Genomic DNA, 18,991 nt, shown 5'->3' on the forward strand with positions numbered 1-18,991 from the left:
ATACTATGAACCTCTCGTAATCAAGAAAGGTTTTATGCTCATAATTATTTTGAGTAATTACCAATAGTGTCCACTGCCTTTAAACTTATTTGGAAGCCTATCAACCATCAGTACCACAGTATTCGACACTTCCAAATGGTCGACCACAGAAGTCAACCAATGGTCTACCAGCCTGGGTTTGAGTCAAAATAGTCAACCTTTTAATAACCACGGAGCGCACTCGTACTTGCTCAAGGTCTTAACTCTAAATTTCTCAGCAAGTGAACATTGTATTCAGATGAAACTTTCAAATATGACTTTTATTAAATCTTTCTCTGTAAATTTTGCTGATAAATAAGCATTTTACTTTAAATATGAAATGATCGTTTCATCCTAAAAAAAAATTTAATGTTGTGAGCCATGATCAGACACCAAGGAGAGATGCGGCGGAAAATGTACTGCTTATATTTTATAACAAAAAAAAATGCCCAAATGTTTCTCAACGTATTCAGCTTTAAGTAAAGCAAACTTGTGACTATCAACAAGATAGCAAATAAATTTCCACTAAGGTTTCTTAAGTATATGGGATTTGAGGCATTGCTTGGTGGAGTATCAATGTATATTTGGTTTGCAGCTACTTGCCCTTTAAAAGCAGGGCAGTTCTTTAAAAGCAGAGAAGTCTCCCGAACATCCGTTAAATCTACTCAGTGGTAGTAGAAAAAAGAAAGACAGTTCTCTAAGAACAAACTCTATCTGGCAAGTAGATACACACATGGTGTTATGACAAACCAAGTGTATAAATTCTTTTGAGAACTTATCGTGCTGTATATTCTACTACCGCAGAGAAGACTTTTCAGAATTCTGGAGGTTCTAGGGTAAAAAAGCTCCAAGACACAAATGATGTTTGAAGTTTTAACATGACATGGATACTTATAAAAATTTGGGTGCAACCGTTTTGTACATCTCCTTGGGGAGGAGTGTTGGCTATGAGAAGAGCCAATAGTGTGGTCCTCCATGTACACTGATCGTTTTACGTTTTACGAGTCAGAGATTATGATAATGATAAATATTTCTAACAGCGCCTGCTGCGAATCTTGCATACATATTTCTTGGTTTCTCAGTAGGATTTGAAACTTCACAAGGTGGCAAAGAATCTTTTTGAGATGTGTTGCTTATAGCTACAGGGGTGGATTTCAAAAAGAGTTAAAACTTAGTCTTATCTCACTCGTCCTAACTTAGGACTAGCCACCAGTTTTTACTAACTCCTCAGACTAGTCCTAAGTTAGGACTATCTTTGTGAAACCAACCCCAGGATACTTGTAAGAATAAGGTGTGGTATCTAGATGCTGTTTGTCCCCCAGATGATCCTGCCACAGGGGTAGTGATGCTTCAGCGCTCTGTACAGCTCATCAGAGTGCTCTTGGTCTCGAGTCTCCACCACGCACTTCACCTGTTTCAATCAGTAAAATACTTTGTCACACAAAAGAAGATACTTTACGCTTTAACTGTACGCTTTAACTACATGTAATATTCAATTCAATTCAATTCTAAAAACTTGAATCATCCTTAATAGGCAATTACATAAGTTGATCAGCTCCATATAAAAACATTAAGTGTTATGGCAAGAAATATACAACATACAATTATTTAAAATTGTAAATATTATTTGACAAAATGATAAAGCAGATATGTAAAAATGCGTCAAACCACAGCAATTATATACAAGTAAAAACATATAAAAAACATTAACTGAATGTTCATTATCTACATATATGCAAAGTTCTAGGGAGTGTAAAATAAAGGTCACAGGTCATACAGTGCATTCTTGTGTTGCTTATTTTAGACTTGTTATTTATGCGTAATTTTAGACTTGTTATTTAATCCGTACAGAACTGGGTGTTCTCGTAAGGAAATCAAAGGGAACATTAGGAACTGAGACAGACAGATCTGAGGGAAGGTTTTTTTTATTTCATTTTTTTTAAGGAGCAAATGTGAACAATAAGCCCAACAGACATTGACATGGTCAATGAACAGAATGAAATTTTTGAGTCAGACTGAAGGATCTTAAAAGAAGAACTCTGATGGGCTAATCAAATGGTTTACTGCAGCTCAGATTTACCAGAAAAAAATAACAGAAAAACAAATATATATGGTACAGCGAGAACATCGAGTGCAAGCTGTAGCTCCAATCATATAAATGGAAGTTTTGTTAAATTATTTGTGTTATATTTATGCAAGTTTGCCCCAAACAAGGTTTAAAGGCACACTAGGTAAGGGGCTACAAGAAGAACATGTTTAAACATGAACATAACTCAGGAGAGCTGGAGGCAGGAATTGATATTCACCGCAAAACAGTCCAGATTGTAGGATGGGGGACATGCTCCAGGCAAGGAGATCCAAAGAGATGCAGTACGTGGAATAAAGGTGATCTAGAAATGATCGTGGCCGAGTGGCTTGGGTTTTGTGACATACTTTATTTCAAGACAAGTACAGGATTAGTAAAACAAAATTTGGCCCATAAAGGGTCTTGTTTATCTGGGTAAACATGTCTCACTGAATAATCTTGTTTACTAATAAACAACTCACCTGGACATTAAATATTTCACTCTTCAGAAACGCTCTCTCGTGGAAGATATCCTTAATACTGAAAAACGAGATTCGATAGAAAAAATAGAATAATTAAAATCTGGAAATGAAAACAAAGTTACAGCGACTTTCATATAATAATATATTTTAAATCAATACGAAAATTAAAAATCTTGTTTTAGAAGCTACTTTTGCCTGAAAATTATGCTTTAAAATCTGTGTGAAAAGATGCATCAAAATCTACCTAAACAAAAGACGCTCTGGTTGTTTCACAATAGTAAACCTAAAAATAACATAATTAAAAACATTGCCTGAAAAGATACATCAACATTTATGTGAAAAGATTGCATCAAAATCTACCTAAAAAAGGTGCTCTGATAATTTCAAAATAGTAAACCTACAATTAATACAATTACAAATAATTATACAAAAAGATAACCAAACTATGGAAAAGGAAACAATAACCCAATGAATCTAATAATGAATACAAACATGATAATACAGACATGAATCAAATATCAAGTGATACACCACAAGGGAAACTGACTGGGTAAAATTGTATACAAAGAAAAATAAATGAAGACAAATTTATTAGAGCAGGACTTGACCTCAAACGGCACCCCAACATTTCATTTTGTTTCATTCATTTATTAACTTCACAGATAAAAACAGAATCACAATTCTGATTGACCTTAGATTAGTTTTCTACCGAGAAACATGGTGTCCTGAAGAAAAGACAATATAAAAGGACATTAGATGAACATTAATAAAACATGGCTTACCGTATAAAAATATTGAACCAAACATACAATTAAAACTTTAAAAGCATGAATGGGTGTTACAAAAATACAAACTTGGTAAAAGATAGATTCTGGTTAATTAAAATGTAAAAAGCACTTTCAATAAAAACATGTTACAAGATATTAGAATGGGTAAGGCAACTTGAAAGCTAAACAGTTTTTGTCAAGGAGCCTACTTTGACCAACATTATTGGCAGAGTGCTGGCACGTTAATCTAGAGGTGTATCTCAGATCAATGCACAGTGGACAGTATTTTAAAATCTGTACTGGGCAGCATAATGTATTTGCTCAGAGTGCTTGGCAAAAATTGTGAGTCCTGGGCAGGCCCGCTCGGCACCGCCGCCCACCGCGGCTACAACACTGGTTATGAACTTACCTGATCCCCATGGAGCTAATAATATTGGCAAGTTCTGTGATACCTCCCGGCCTATCGCTGACTGTCACAACAAATCGTGCTAAGCGCCCGTCTGCTGCTAGACCCCTCTCTAAAACTCGACCCAGCACGGTCGTGTCTATGTTGCCGCCACACAATGGTATGGCTACCCTGTTGGATGATAAAGAGAAAACTATATTGAGTGTCATGGCCGAGGGGCTAAGGCGTCAAATTCAAGTTCTGGTAGTTAAAGGCACTGGACACTATTGGTAATTACTCAAAATAATTGTTAGCATAAAAAGGAGGTAGGTACGGGTATCATCCACTAGAAATAACAAGAATAATATATTTGATTTATATTGCGCCTAATTTAAAGTTATCTCTAGGCGCTTCACCAACAACTGAACAAAAAATAACCTGTTAAATTGTTTACAATTGACTGAATGATTAACACACAAGCAAGGTAATTAATGCTGTATACAAAAGTGGTGGGTTTTCAGGGCAGTTTTGTATACATGTTTTAAAGGAGGTGATTGACTGAGTGTGATGTGGGAGATTGTTCCAGGGCTTTTCAGGGCAGTTCATCAGACATACTTTAACTGCTCCGCAAACTTTCTCAACTCTCTGAAAAGCATACAACCTCAAGCTGATTGTAATAATGGGGTAAGGATCAACACTCTTACCTCTTGCCCTTGAGTTCGGGCAGCTTGTTTCCAATGAGGGCAGCTAACCCCGATGCCCCAGCCCCTTCTACGACAGCCTTCTCCATCTCAATCAGCCTCAGGATGGCCAGAGCAATCAGGTCCTCACTAAAATCGAACAAACAGGCGGGTAGCTTTACTATTAACATTCAATTCAAGTCTGATTTGAAACTTTGCATGGTGGAAATACGATTTACATGTAGTAACCAGTGGTAAAGGTTTACAGTAATACAATGTCATGGTAACCTGTAGATGAGTTGGGGCTGTTCTGGGGAAAAAACGTTGGTTTCAACTCGATGTTTCACTCAGTATGCTCTGATAGTCTTCTAGAAAAAAGGAAAAGAAAAAAGAAAAAAAAAGACGATCAGAGCATACTGATAGAACCTTGAGTTGAAACCAACGGTTCTTTACAGAACCACACATGGTATCAAAGCAAACATTCACTATTACATTCAATTCAATTCAATTCAATTCAATACAATACAATACAATTAAAATCAACAGCTATTTCATATCGCTCTTCCAAAGAAAAAAAAATATTAAATAGATAAGCAGAATGTTAAGCACAGAGGATGGAGATAAAATAGTTAATCTATGTCAACCAAATTTAAGAGAGTATGAGGCTGTCAGAAAAAAAAACATAACCAATAAGAAATAGGAAGTAACATTAATAATAAGAATTTATAAGCAATAATTTATATAGCGCCAAATCCATCGAAAAAGCATTGCTTCATGGCGCTGTACTGAGTAACATAAAAAATCCCATTAAACACAAGGTAATTATCAGAATTATTATGAAAGGTATGAAAATCAGTTTAAAAATCAGCAACAATCTACAAACGAAAAATGACAAGCAAACATAGAAATATGCAACATTTAACAATGCAAAGGTAAGTAAATGTAAAACAATAAGAACATGTTAATGCAAAGTAAAAAAATTCAATTAAGGAAAAACACAAGTCACAAAAATATTAAAGACAAAGCCATTATAAAACTTTACAAACTGATAAGGTCGGAAAAAGTTAATAGTTAATAAGAATTCATAATTAATACAGAGACAATACAAATACATGTATATTGATAAATATGGATAAATATGAAGGTTGACTACTTGTAAGTACTTTGTGGATGCATTTGATTCTCCACAAAGTAGTATCATATTTCAGCCTGGTATAGTTTATTCTTCATTTAAAACCAAAGTGGGTGATATTGAATGGTCAGACAGTAGGAGGGTTGACTGTGTACTGTGTAGATGCATTTACTACAACATAATATCGAAAATTATTATTACAGGCTGCCGTTGTTTATCTTTCATTCAAAACCAAAGTGGGTGATATTGAATGGTCAGACAGTAGGAGGGTTGACTGTGTACTGTGTAGATGCATTTACTACAACATGATATCATAATTTATTATTGCAGACTGGATAGTTTATCTATCATTCAAAACCACAGTGGGTGATATTGAATGGTCAGACAGTAGGAGGGTTGCCTGTGTACTGAGTAGATGCATTTACTACAACATGATATCATAATTTATTATTGCAGACTGGATAGTTTATCTATCATTCAAAACCACAGTGGGTGATATTGAATGGTCAGACAGTAGGAGGGTTGACTGTGTACTGTGTGGATGCATTCACCACATGATATCATACTGCAAGCTTGCAGAGTTTATCTATTGTTCAAAACCAGTTGGTAAACGAACTAAAAGGAACAAAACTCCAGTAGCTTTGATTCACGCTCACCTGACGACCACCATCTTGTCCACGTAATGCCTGGCAGTAGCAAAGGCATTTACCCCAACTGTGGGGACAGCGAGACCTACAAAGAAAACCCACAAAAACCCATTAGAATTCAATTCAATTCAATATTTTATTTGTCATGCCAGCATGAAAATTCCCTCGTACTGCACATATACAAATTTTAAACTATAAAATACACAACTCAATTATTAAAAGCAAGACTGCAGATACACCCTGATAAAAGAACAGGAGGCGATCAATTAAATAACAAATACTTGGAATAAGTAAATTAAATGGCCAATACAAGACAACTGGGGTGCGTTTCACTTGGAAAATACACTTCTGAGGTGTTGGGGGTGGTTTTCAAAATGGCCGACAAGCAGATGGTATGATTTTCTTGTCACTTACATAACTAGAGTGTATTTTTGGTGGTTAATACAGATTTGAAACAACAAAGTTAATGAGTTGATGTCATGATGTACAAAAGAAGACTTCATACAGCAAAAACGTTACAAAAAAGTACGTACAGTGTCGCCATCTTCATTTAAGGGCGCCGCCAACACCAAGAAGTGTGCAACCAATTGTTTCAATGATAAAAAAGTTTTGTGCCAATGGTTGCAATATGTATGCGCAAGTGGAACGCTGCCCTGGACAGAGTGTGTGACCTTTAACCTACCGTCTGCGAGAGATGGACCAGATTTGGTCCAGATGGGGTGCCCTGCGTCCATGGCAGCTGAGAAGCTCGGACATTGTTCAGCTTCCACTCCCTGAATGATAAAAAGGAAATCCAAACATGTCTTACAAATTAAAATTCTTAAGTTTGCTTAACCTTTGTCCCTGCATGTTGGCTATAGCATGTTAATTACACTTGGTATTATGTATGAAATTATCTATGAAATTATGTGCCATCCATCTCTCATTATTTAATTTTATCATGGGCAGCCATCTTAGATATCTCCCATTGATAACAATGTAATACCAAACCGAGCCTGATGGAAGAGCAAAATAGTCTGGTTCCTATTTGCAAAATGATTATTAGCATACATTATTGTTATTTGATGTGGAGAACATAACCAAGATGGAGGCATCATGACAAAGGTCTAATATACTCAATGTTGTTTGTTTTCAAATGTATGTTTAATTGTCACTGTCAACATGAATAATAAATGTGCATGGAATTAACCTTAATTGAACTAAATATTGCAATGACTTACAATGATAGTGGTTCGTGGGGATAGGCTCTTTATCGCTAGAGCAACCCCAGCGATCAGCCCGGCTCCCCCCACTGGAATAATAACAGCATCCAAGTCGGGGACCTGTTCAATAATTTCCAATCCCATGGTGCCTTGCCCTGAGATAATGTGTGGGTTGTCGTATCTAGGGAAACAAAATTTGAAAAAAAGCAAAACTAAAATCAGAGAATTTTTTTTTTTTTTTTTTATTAAGGAACATTACAAGGCCCAATTTCATGGAGCTGCTAAGCACACAAATTTGCTTATCATGAAATTTCTTCCTTGATAACAACAGGATTACCAACCAAATTTCCGTGCAATTTTCAGGATAAGCAAACAACAGCTGATTACTAGTAACAAGCAATATGCAACAAATAGGAATTTTGTTGGTAATCCTGTTTTTATCAAGGAAGAAATTTCAAGCTAAGCAAATTTTTGTGCTTAGCAGCTCTATGAAGTTGGGCCCAGAATAGACCAATCCATTAAGCTCCTCCCTATTGCATATTGACCAATCACAACGCAACGAAGATCCGACAATTATAGAACGACATGAAAAGTTTCACAAGACTTACGCCTGGTTCATACTTCCTGCAAATGCAAATGCGAAGGGAATTTGATGTGAATTTGACGTCACAACTATCCTTTCGCAGCGATATTCGCAAGTGAGTTGAGCAGAGCTGAACTGCTGCAAATATTTGTTACATATTTTGTGAGGTCAACATTCGCTTCACATTCGCAGGAAATATGAACCGGGCTTTACACAAAAAGCAATAGGCGAGTTACAATTGATTAAAGTGTGCTTAGTCACAACTAACCGCTTAATTTGAATTCTTCTTATATAGGATTTGAGGCATTGCATGGTGTGGTATCAATATATAATATTTGGTTTGCGGTAACACCATGTTTGTATCTACTTGCCAGGTAGAAAACTGTTTTGCTGTATTCTACTGTGGCGGAGTAGATAATCAGGAGTTTGGGAGACTTCTCAGTTCTGAAAAGAACTGTCCTGCTTTTAGCTATTCCCAGGGCGGATGGTATAGAAAATAGACTTGGACTACTACTTTAGCTTATAGGATCGTAATAACTGTACTGCCGCGGAGTCAGTTCTGAATTGGTCTCAACGTTTCGACTAGCTTGCTCTAGTTATCCTCAAGAGGCCGAGATATTTCTTGCTATGTCAAATGGTTCGGGGCAACCTCCAGATGAGCACACCCTGGTACCATCGTGCCATACACATTCATTGTATGTGTGTTCACAGTCTCTGAATGTAACACCCAAAAGCTTGCCACAAATTATGTGACACATCAACTGTCCCTATAGTCTGAAGAATTCAAGTTAAAGCGGTAAATTGTGATCAGGCAAGTTATTATGTCGCAGACTTGACTCAGATCTAACTCATAAATGACTTGTTGAGAAAGTTGAACCAGTTTTGTAAAAAATATTCACCTACCCATTTATATACATGAGGCCTTGTTTCTTGCCCATTCTGATTGCATATGTCTTGGACTGCAAAACAAAAGTTAAAGTTTAAACGATAAATATTTATTTTGTAATTGTTAGATGTGGAATTTATGTTCCACTAACTTGTGCGTTCTTAAAATGTCAACAATCTGCTGTGGGTTAATGTGGAGCTGTTAGAGTAGTAGATTTTTTCTTTAAAATTCCACACCAGTCAAATTTTTGTGGAATAAATGGGTTCTGTTTAAAAAACAAACTGATTGTACATAGGTTGGTTAAATATATAAAAGTAACAGTCTATTCTTTTTTTCTTTTTTTTTTGTGAAAATCTTTTCTGGCTTAACTTTAACCTTAACAACATTATTGTTTTTAGTGCAGGGCCTCAAATTAGGGTCAAATTCCACAAGAATCTGTAGCTCAAAAGTTGTATCAGACCAGAATTGGTATTAATAGATCAGGGCCTAATTTTAAAGAAGTGCTTAAAGGCAGTGGACACTATTTGTACTTGTCAAAGACCAGTCTTCTCACTTGGTGTATCTCAACATATACATAAAATAACAAACCTGTGAAAACTTGAGCTCAATTGGTCGTCAAAGATGCGAGATAATAATGAAAGAAAAAACACCCTGGTCACACAAAGTTGTGTGCTTTCAGATGCTTGATTTCGAGACCTCAAAATCTAAATCTGAGGTCTCGAAATCAAATTCTAGGAAAATTACTTATTTCTTGAAAACTACGTCACTTCAGAGGGAGCTGTTTCTCACATTGTTTTATACTATCAACAGCTCCCCATTACTCGTTACCAAGTAAGGTTTTATGATAATAATTATTTTGAGTAATTACCAATAGAGTCCACTGCCTTTAAGCAGAACAAATCGTGGAACATTTTGGCAGAAATGAGCCAAAAAATATACATGTGACATAGTACTTTGGCTTCTAACCCAGTTCTGGTAAGCATAATGTTCTTGTGCTTAGCTACTTTTGTGCTTTTAAAAGCAGCTCTAAGAAATTGGGCCCAGCACACGAATATGAATGGGAAAAAAAAACACCAGTGAGATGTTATTTTTCGATTGAAAACACACAGGACTGTCGGACTTGATCAGTCAGCAGTTTACTAGTCCGGACTAAAATCACTGGCCTCGGTAAACGCTGCTCTTCTATCACAAAACGGCCAAACTCATTTTCATAAATTCCTTTTATACAAGATCATTCCTGGATTCCCCCCCCCACCCCCGGCTCTCTCGAAATCAACATAGTGTGACATGACCTCCAGGAAGAACTGAAAGAGTTTGAAAGTTTACGGTGACAAAAGACGGAAACAAAGAACACCTAAACGTTTCCAACCGTATGCTGGTTAATGATCCGTGTCCATAACTAACCGACAAAAGTTTGAATTGATAAAGTGAGGTTTTGTGGGAAAACACCATGTAACAAATCTGTCATGATCTGTGGGGTGGTTCCGAGAAGAGTCAGTAGTTTTTACCAAACGCTATTCTTTAAAAAAAATTAGTCAGGAAGCATAGAAAAGTATAATACAAGAAATACTTTTATAATGGCATGACATTTCGACCAAGGCCAAATGACAGCACAACATAACATCTGTATTAATGTAATACAGGTACACACCTTGAGACCAACCTTATGCTATTTCTACTGTTTACCCAAACTATGTTATTAAAGGAACACGTTGCCTTTGGATCGGTCGAGTTGGTCTTTGGAAAAGCGTTCTGTAACCGTTTGTTATAAAATGCACATGGTTAGAAAGATATTATAAAAGTAGAATATATTGATCTACACAAATATGCCTCGAAATTGCGTGGTTTTCTTTTTACCTCGTCGACTAACGCGGTCAGCCATTTATGGGAATCAAAATTTTGACTCCCATAAATGGCCGACCGTGATAGTTCGCGACGTAAAAGGAAAACCATGCAATTTTGAGTGATACTTTTGTGGATCTTTATATTCTACTTTTAAAACATCTTTCTCACCATATGCATTTCATAACAAACGGTTTCAAACGCTTTTAATAGACCAACTCGTCTGATCCAAGGCAACGTGTTCCTTTTATGTTACATGGGTGTTTGGTCTGGGCTTAACGGGTGTACCAGTTAGGGGGCTAAGGCTTGTAAGCTACTAAAAATTCTTGGTTACTAGCCCTGCCGACTTCCATGAAAATACACTTAGATTGACATGAAAGCAGAAAGAGAAGGCAGGGGATGAACAAGGAGGACAGTATACTACATATTGGGGGCCGGGGGGGGGGGGGGGGGGGGAAGTAAGGGGCTTGGGGGTGAGGGAATTGGGTAAGGGACTTGTTGGACCCTAGGAGTGGGGAGGACAAAAGGCAAAACCAATGATCGGAAGAGGGGAGAGCCTCTGAATGAGGCAGATTGATTGGGGGATATATCTGTGGTAAAATGGAGAAGGAAATTATGACTGAATATATTTGATCAAGCCTTACTTCTCCTAAATCTTGTCCATGAATGATGACCGTGGCTCCGTTCTGCTTACACCTGTTGATCTTCATAATTGGAGCGATGATCGGCATGACGACGGTCACCGGGATACCGAGACTCTGGCTGTGATACGACAGAGCGAGGGCGTGGTTTCCCGCAGATGCTGCGATGACGCCTTTCTGTTTTTGTTCCTGCAGATTGTGACAAATCAACTTTTTAAAACAAAAACGACAAAATATGGAGGTTCCAATACCAATTGTTCAGTTGCAAAGTGAATCCAAGAAGCTTGTTCTTTTCTGACCTTTAACCTTTGATATAACAATCTTGCATGATAACTTGTAAACAGAGGCGCTATACAGATACTACCATAAAAAATAGAACCCAGACAATGCTGAGTGCGACATTATGCGTGTGATTTAGTTGATTTCGTTGTGATGTCAAGAACTATGACCAATGAAAAGAATCGGTCTATGTGCAATCACGTTTTGTTGGAGCAATGTAAATGCCACCATCCATAAGTAAGACCATATCAACCAGGACATTCTGTTAGACCAATACAAAAATCGATAACAGCAATCATGGCAGTAGGAAATTTTGATGGAATTTTAATTTCTTAGGGAGTTTAAACTGAGAAGCTTACCTCAGACAGAGTCAGGAGGGTGTTACGAGCTCCCCTCTCCTTAAAACTGCAAGAGAGAGAAAGGTTTTTTTTAAAGGGTCAGATTTTCATAAAAAGAGAAGTGAAAAAAACCCACATTGTTTTACAGAAATTTTGAGGAACAGACACCAAATAAAAATACTACACGTACATAGAGTGACTCTTTGCAGATCTGTAATTTGATATTTAAATGCAATAACACAGACTAGGTGAATGAAGTGTTTTGGGTTGAACGAAGACAAATTTACTAGAGCTAGAATTGAACCCAAGAGTTCCGGATTAACAAGCTGGCCCTCTACCAACCTAGTTTACTAGCCCTTAATGAGTTAATAATATGACACATTCACATCAAGAACATTTGAAAGTCAACCCAGGATTGTGGCTGTGAACGCTCAGGGATGTGATAGGCTGTTTAGAAAAATAAATGAACTCTGAGCGCAAAGCGCGAAAGCATGCAAGCTCGGAAAACTTGCGAGCATGACACTCAATGTTGACATTTATCTTTGGTTTTATAAGCCCTCCTCTGCAATCTGGGATGTTATAATATGGTTTGTTACAATTACACAAAATAAGAACTTGATTTGCACTTTTACCTTCCAGTTGTCTGTAAGAAATCTTTCTTGAAGAAAAGCTCCATTCCGACCAGACTGGAAATCTGAGACCGCTGATAAAACAAAAACAGGAATGGAGAAAGAATGTTGTCATTTGCGGTATGAAACGCAGAAATATTCACGCGAGGGAAAACCAAGTTGCATCAGGACAGTCCCATCTTAACAGTATCATTGCAGTCAAAAGCCATAGACATAGACAAGGTCACTTGGGCCCTATTTCACAAAGCATAAAAGCACAGAAAACTCTTGCTTTGCAAAATAGGTTAACAGTCAGAATACCACACAGTTACCATGCCACAAGACAGGGCAATCATGCTTATGGACGGTTCAGGAGTCAATTTAACAAAAGATGTCAGGATTTTGAGGCAACTTATTCAATGGATTAGGCCAGAATTTTCTAGGGCAGCTTAATGCGGTAAGAGCAACGCTTGCGCCCTTGCTTAGTACTTTGACAAAAACTGGCTACTTACACTTTTTCACCTGCTACTTTCAAAAACTGTGGACAACCCTGGGTACCTCACTCATTTCTTGCCTAGCAAATTGGCCCAGCAGAACTTTTCTGATTAACAGCTTTATGAAGTTTCGAGATAATAATGCAAGAAAAAAACACCCTGGTCACACAAAGTTGTGTGCTTTCAGATGCTTGATTTCGGGACCTCAAAATCTAATTCTGAGGTCTCAAAATATAATTCGTGGAAAATTACTTCTTACTCGAAAACTACGTTGCTTCAGAGGAAGCCAGTTCTCACAACGTTTTATACTATCATTCAACAGCTCTCCATTGCTTGCTACCACGTAATAAAATGCTAACAACAGGGAGGGCAGTTTACCGTGCGTCCCAACTGGATTTAATTTTTGCATTCTACAGAAAAGTTGTGGTACTTTAATCACCTAAAAGTTTGATTGGGGCACGGCTTTACATGCTTCTTTCATACCTGGCACGGTGTTCGTTGAATTCCGCTCTTGATTTTATACGCAGCAGCACTGACATCTTGAAACTTGACGACGACCGGATTATCGGGATCGCAGAATTCATCTTTAAGATCTTCTTCATCCTCAGTGCAACCCGCGCCTGCGTTCTCTTTGGACGTTGGACTCACTGGATCCATGTCCATCTTAATCTCGCCCGTATCTGGCGTGTCATCCGACGATTGAGGGAGGAGATCTTGAAGAGGCATCCTGTAGCATTAATGAATGACAAAATGGAAGATTAGAATAGATTAGATTAGATTAAATTAGATTAGATTAGATTAGATTAGGTTTGGTTTATTTATTCGGTTTCGCGTTGTTGTGTGACATTCGCAGGCCTGTATGCTTCATTTGCGAAAAGGGCAAGGGCACTAAGACATTTTCTCCTTGGTAAAGAGCAACTCTAATGGAAAATTGTAAATTTCTACTGGAGCAAAAAGGCAAAGATCAGGGGGCATGGAGGCAATTACCTTCATTGCCTCTGTGTTGTGTATCAGGCCTGCATTCGAGAATGCTGTCCTGTCCACTGTGCATTTGTCTGAGACACAGCTGATAATAAAGGAGTATCAAATGTCACACAGAATGAACAGAGTCAAAATGCCATTCAACTTAATGCATGGCCCCAACGACAGTTTGAAAACATGGCATCATGCCTGTGAAGCTTACACTTTTTTTTACGGATGACCCAATAAACTAAACATGAATAATTTTGTTGATCCGCTCGCCCTTAGTGGACTTGAGGTTAAAGTTAAATGTATTTACCACCACTAAAATTGGTCTAGCTATCGAGCTAGCTATCAACCTCGATCTTGAACCACAGAGTACAATAAAATCAAAGACTTGCACTCATGCTTGAAATTTTCCAAATTTTCTGAATTTTCCTACTATACCCCAGATGTTAAACCGCACACAATACAATGCCAATCAATAGACGGTACTTTGTCATACAGTAGGCCTGGCATGCTTTGGGCGAAGGCCATTGCCATTGTTAATTCAGCTATTCTAGGAAATAAACAGAAAAGGCAAACCAAAGGGAAACAGGCCTACACGTAGTACCAAAAGAAAGATGAAATTCATGAAGATTGCAGTGACTCTGATGAACAAATGGAAGCACAAATCTCTCACCAATACAGACCCTTTAAAAAAACACCCCATTAGAAATTGAAGTCTAAACACTGTTGAACTATTTTAAACAGACAGAGTAAGCATTGGCAATGAAATTACAAAAAATGCACTGAGAGCCAGACAAACTGAACTGTGATGACGACTACAGTGTAACAGGGTACAGTGTAACAGGGAAATGTTCCTGCATAAAACTTGTTGTTAAGAATAAATGTGTGCATACAATATTTTGTGTTTTCCAATAAAAATGATTTTGAACTCATACTAATCACCATCACAGACCCTTTTAAAAACACCCCATACTGTCAATAACGTTTAGCTGCTCACAGACAGTAAGCAAAGGCAATGAAAACAAGTGCACAAAGAGCCAAGCAAACTGAACTGTGGCGTCAACAAGCACTACAGGGAAATGATTCTGCATTTAAAGCTTGTTGTTAAATGTGTGTGTGTTTACGTTAGGCCTATACTATAGTGGGAGTATAAAGGGTTGGTCATTGGTTGTGCAGCTCTATTGGCTAATAGGCCTTCGTGACGCAGTCTGTGGCACAGTGGGTAGTGGCATTGTGACACATACAGTGGGTGGGTATACTTGAAGCTTGCCATCTACACGTATGATGGAAGGGGATCTGCAGACCAAGGCTGTCTGGCTAGACTATTATGAGTGACCATGGCGGAGCAGCTGTGCGATAGAATTCTACACTAAGGCATGAAAAAAAACATGTTATTGTTGGCATAACGGGCCCTAAAAAATAGGTTAGGTAGGTAGGGATTTGTTTACTTTTTTTTTTCTTAAAAAAATTACATGTTTTTAAAGTGTTCATGCTGGTACATGTAGTACACACACACAAAACAAAAACAAGGCTACACACAACAATTAAACTCTTGATGATATTTCTTCTATTTGTATGTCTTTATAGATTTTAATCATTAAATTTCTTCCCTTGAAAAAAACAATATCCAGGCTCAGCCGTATTTGTAGGGTCGGTCGGGTTACGTCAACATACATTTTTTTTGTTTTAATGCCCAAGCCTGGGCTACATGTAGTGTCAAAGTGGGGACTATTGCATCTGTGCATTAGAATTCTAGTAGATGGGTAGGCTATTTACTTTGAAGCCTTGGCGACCACACATTTGCGCAGGGATGAGTTTTTACTTGCACATCGACCGCTCATGGACAATAGGTCCCTCGGCGTTACATCCAGTATGGATTCTACCAAGTAGGCCTATCGTAGTAGTATAAGTAGAAGCTTAGCCGAGTTGCGACTACTGTTTTCAACTACTCGGTTAATCGTGCCGCCACGACTGCTACAAAAATAGTCGCAACTTCCTGCAGTACATGACACTTGAATGAAGGTGAACCAAATATGGGGCTTACAACAATTCAAGACAATATGCCTAAAGATCACTTAGGAAACACAACCAAACATCAGTGATACAATCTTTTCAGTATGAATTTTACTTGGAATTAAAAAAGTTGGGACTAGTGTCAAAAGGCTCGACTAGTCCTGAAGTAAATTTCACTAGTCCGCCATATAATAACTACATATAATAATATGAGTATCCTAAGTCAATCCCAACTCAGATATAATACCAGGCAGTTAAATACAGACTGTCAGCTAGTAAAAACAAACAAAGATAACCAACACTAGACAAAACTTTGTACAAAACATACATCTCATTTGTAAGCAGTTGAATTCAAGGAATTTTTAAAAGCACTTTGACATTTAATTAGGTTTGACCTTAATACTAAGGAAAAGTTGTCACTGCACAAGTTAAACACTGAACGGCCAGGCTCAAGGCCAGTGTTTTTAGAGTGTGGTTGGTAAACGTGTGTGGTTCGTTATAACAGATTGGGCAAAACACCTTTTTTAGTTGTTCAGTTGAATAATATGCATTCAATTGTAACAACATTAAAAGCGTTTGAATGCCGACTTTTTAGTCTGATTAATATCTTTTAACAAACAGAATTGGTAAGAAACAAAAATTGTGAAGATCACAGATTTACATAAAACTTACACGGCCTAATGATGATGATAGTAGAAAACATCCCTTGAAATATTTTTGTCTGAAATTTAATATTTGATGAGAAACAAATAATCAATATTTGCGTTTGGAGTTTATCGCCCAGTGAGCGTTTCATGCGTTTTTGTTTTGGCATCGATGCAATGCAAAAGTTTGTAATCGGTTTTCCACTATATTCTCTCGTGACTCAGATGGCCAATCTCAAACTTCTACATTTTTGTCAGTTTATGTGTATGGTGGATTACATAAAGTGCTTTCATTGCCAGCAACTGTTTTGCTAGTGAAACCAATTCTGTTATGTTCCTTTTAAAAGTCTTAAAAAGTCGATGTTGAAGAATCATGCTACCCTGGATCTGAAACTAATCTGAATACTTTACTCTGGTGCTTGAACAAATAAAAATGTTTAAAACTATAGCAAGTAGGCCTAGACGTGTTTTCACTTACTCACTTTGTTTCTAGTCTGCGAAGAAAACTAACTGTATGTGATGTATGCAATTCAAGCGACAAACACAATTTTTTACAAACTAATGGCTTGCCCTCTGAAACATAACCTCTAAAATTAAGACGGTATTTTTTTTGTGTTTCCAAAAGCAGGTTAAATTGGGCATGTTTTGTCTCTTTCATAATTGTGCACAGAAATAATATTATTTAATTTCCAAGAAGACTGAACATTTTAACGTTGATTTTGATCTTTTAATTAGACAAAGTATTGTTTGAAGGGCCACATTTTCTTAGTCAGTCTGCGCTCCATTTTGAAATACAACGGAGATTGAGAAATGCAGCTGTTTATAGAACAAAAAATAAATCTACAGTACAAAACTTGCACTTGGCAAAACCTTTAATTGTAGTTTTTAAACTGATACAGTGTCAGTTTACAAACTAAAATTACAAGTTTATAAATTGTTGTCCCAGTGAAAATTTTGTGGCATTTTTTGTGTGGATGGTTATCAACAAAATCAAACAAATTAATGTGGTTTTCATTATTATTATTTTTATATATAGTCTGTTGCTCTTGTAAGTACGAAAATGCAAAGAGTAAAACGGGTCTATAAATATAAGGTTTTTGCAATTTAAGCCCCTTTTTCCATCCCATGCCTTTTGGCAATTCAGCAAAATCAGTCAGGCGGTAACTTTCGATAAACCTTAAATAAATATTTTTATAGAAGGAAGGGAGAAACATCAAACACTTTCTGTATGGCGCAACCACTTTTTCACTCATTTTTACAAAAAGGGATATCTCATTGAGGTAAATAGATACTATTATTATTATTTCATATCGAATGAAAAAGTCATGGCGCCATGCGAAAAATTTTCCCAAAACAGCACCCTGCCTGGGCAAATGGAAGTGCTATAGACAAATTGACATGCTAATGGAGGAATAACTCCATGGTCTACTCTCCTACTCTACAGAATAGCACTACCATTTGTCTACACAGTATTACACGTACAGCATGTACATGAGTAAAAATGTAGAATAGAAGTTTACAAATTTGTTGGCAATAAAGTGTATCAATAATTGTGGTTTGTTGTCTACGGAGGATGGTAATAAGAGAACATTTTGACGAGTGCATGCATTGGATGTTGTAAGGCCACATGACACACAAAGTCCGAGCTGCTGCATACGTGCTAACTCCAAGGTTTCGATGTAGAATAATTTAAATAATATGACCGGAGAAAAAACACAAAATGTAAAAATGCCGGCTAGCTAGCCATTTTGTTGTTTACTTACCTCACGTCACAATTGGAAACTGTACACTGGGTGTGAAAGTGTCACCGCTCTCTTTTGTGTTTGTGACAACAGCAAATAGTGAATGTAAAATATCAAATAAAAGTGAAACTTTGAAGAACGATAATGAAGGCAGACGGTAGTCTCTTTCACCACACTTTTTGTACTACAGCTGAGAAAAATGACCACACTTCAGACAACGTCCGGAACATTAACACGAAGCGACTTGGTGTGACGTCAGCGATTCGCAGAGGAGGTCAATACAAAGACTGGTTTCCAGGCGCTGACCGTACGTTGTAGCCAAGGAGAAAGAGGAGGGAACCAGATTATTCCTGCTAACAATTCGGGCTTGTTGACAATTTCTAGCATTTTGATTGGTTAGTCGGGACAGCGCCCACAAGAATTGCATCATCATTCTTCAGTCTGCTTTATTTATGACGGTTGGTTTTCCTGCTTACTAACTATGCTATTCGATTTGCACTGAAATTTAAAAGTGACGTGCTTCCAATGTTCACCAGTGCCCACTCGGTTGGAGTGTCCGTGTCAGGGGTCCATG

The 18,991-nt window shown here is 37.4% G+C and overlaps 1 protein-coding gene across 1 annotated transcript; it reads right to left on the reverse strand.

The window, feature by feature from the left end:
• Nucleotides 1-280: 280 nt before the first annotated feature.
• On the reverse strand, nucleotides 281-18,735 carry LOC139946003 (L-threonine ammonia-lyase-like). The gene is made up of 13 exons (XM_071943582.1): nucleotides 18,439-18,735; nucleotides 13,533-13,776; nucleotides 12,580-12,650; nucleotides 11,969-12,014; nucleotides 11,334-11,519; nucleotides 8,865-8,920; nucleotides 7,397-7,559; nucleotides 6,859-6,949; nucleotides 6,186-6,261; nucleotides 4,422-4,547; nucleotides 3,742-3,909; nucleotides 2,566-2,623; nucleotides 281-1,429 (listed from the first exon to the last, which is right to left on the reverse strand). Exons 2-13 carry the CDS (start codon nucleotides 13,773-13,775, stop codon nucleotides 1,319-1,321), a joined length of 1,395 nt encoding a protein of 464 aa, XP_071799683.1. The 5' UTR covers nucleotide 13,776; nucleotides 18,439-18,735; the 3' UTR covers nucleotides 281-1,318.
• Between the last annotated feature and the right edge of the window lie 256 nt (nucleotides 18,736-18,991).

This window comes from Asterias amurensis, chromosome 13 (assembly GCF_032118995.1).
Source record: "Asterias amurensis chromosome 13, ASM3211899v1".
Classification (NCBI taxonomy): Eukaryota; Metazoa; Echinodermata; class Asteroidea; order Forcipulatida; family Asteriidae; genus Asterias; species Asterias amurensis.

Bases quoted from the DNA above. Each gene is read 5' to 3' on its own strand.
- LOC139946003 (XM_071943582.1), bottom strand. From the start codon at position 13,775: ATGCCTCTTCAAGATCTCCTCCCTCAATCGTCGGATGACACGCCAGAT. The intron at 12,015-12,579 runs GTAAAAGTGCAA...TCTCTCTTGCAG, and splicing joins TTCTTACAGACAACTGGAAG to TTTTAAGGAGAGGGGAGCTC. The intron at 11,520-11,968 runs GTAAGCTTCTCA...CACAATCTGCAG, and splicing joins CCCTCCTGACTCTGTCTGAG to GAACAAAAACAGAAAGGCGT.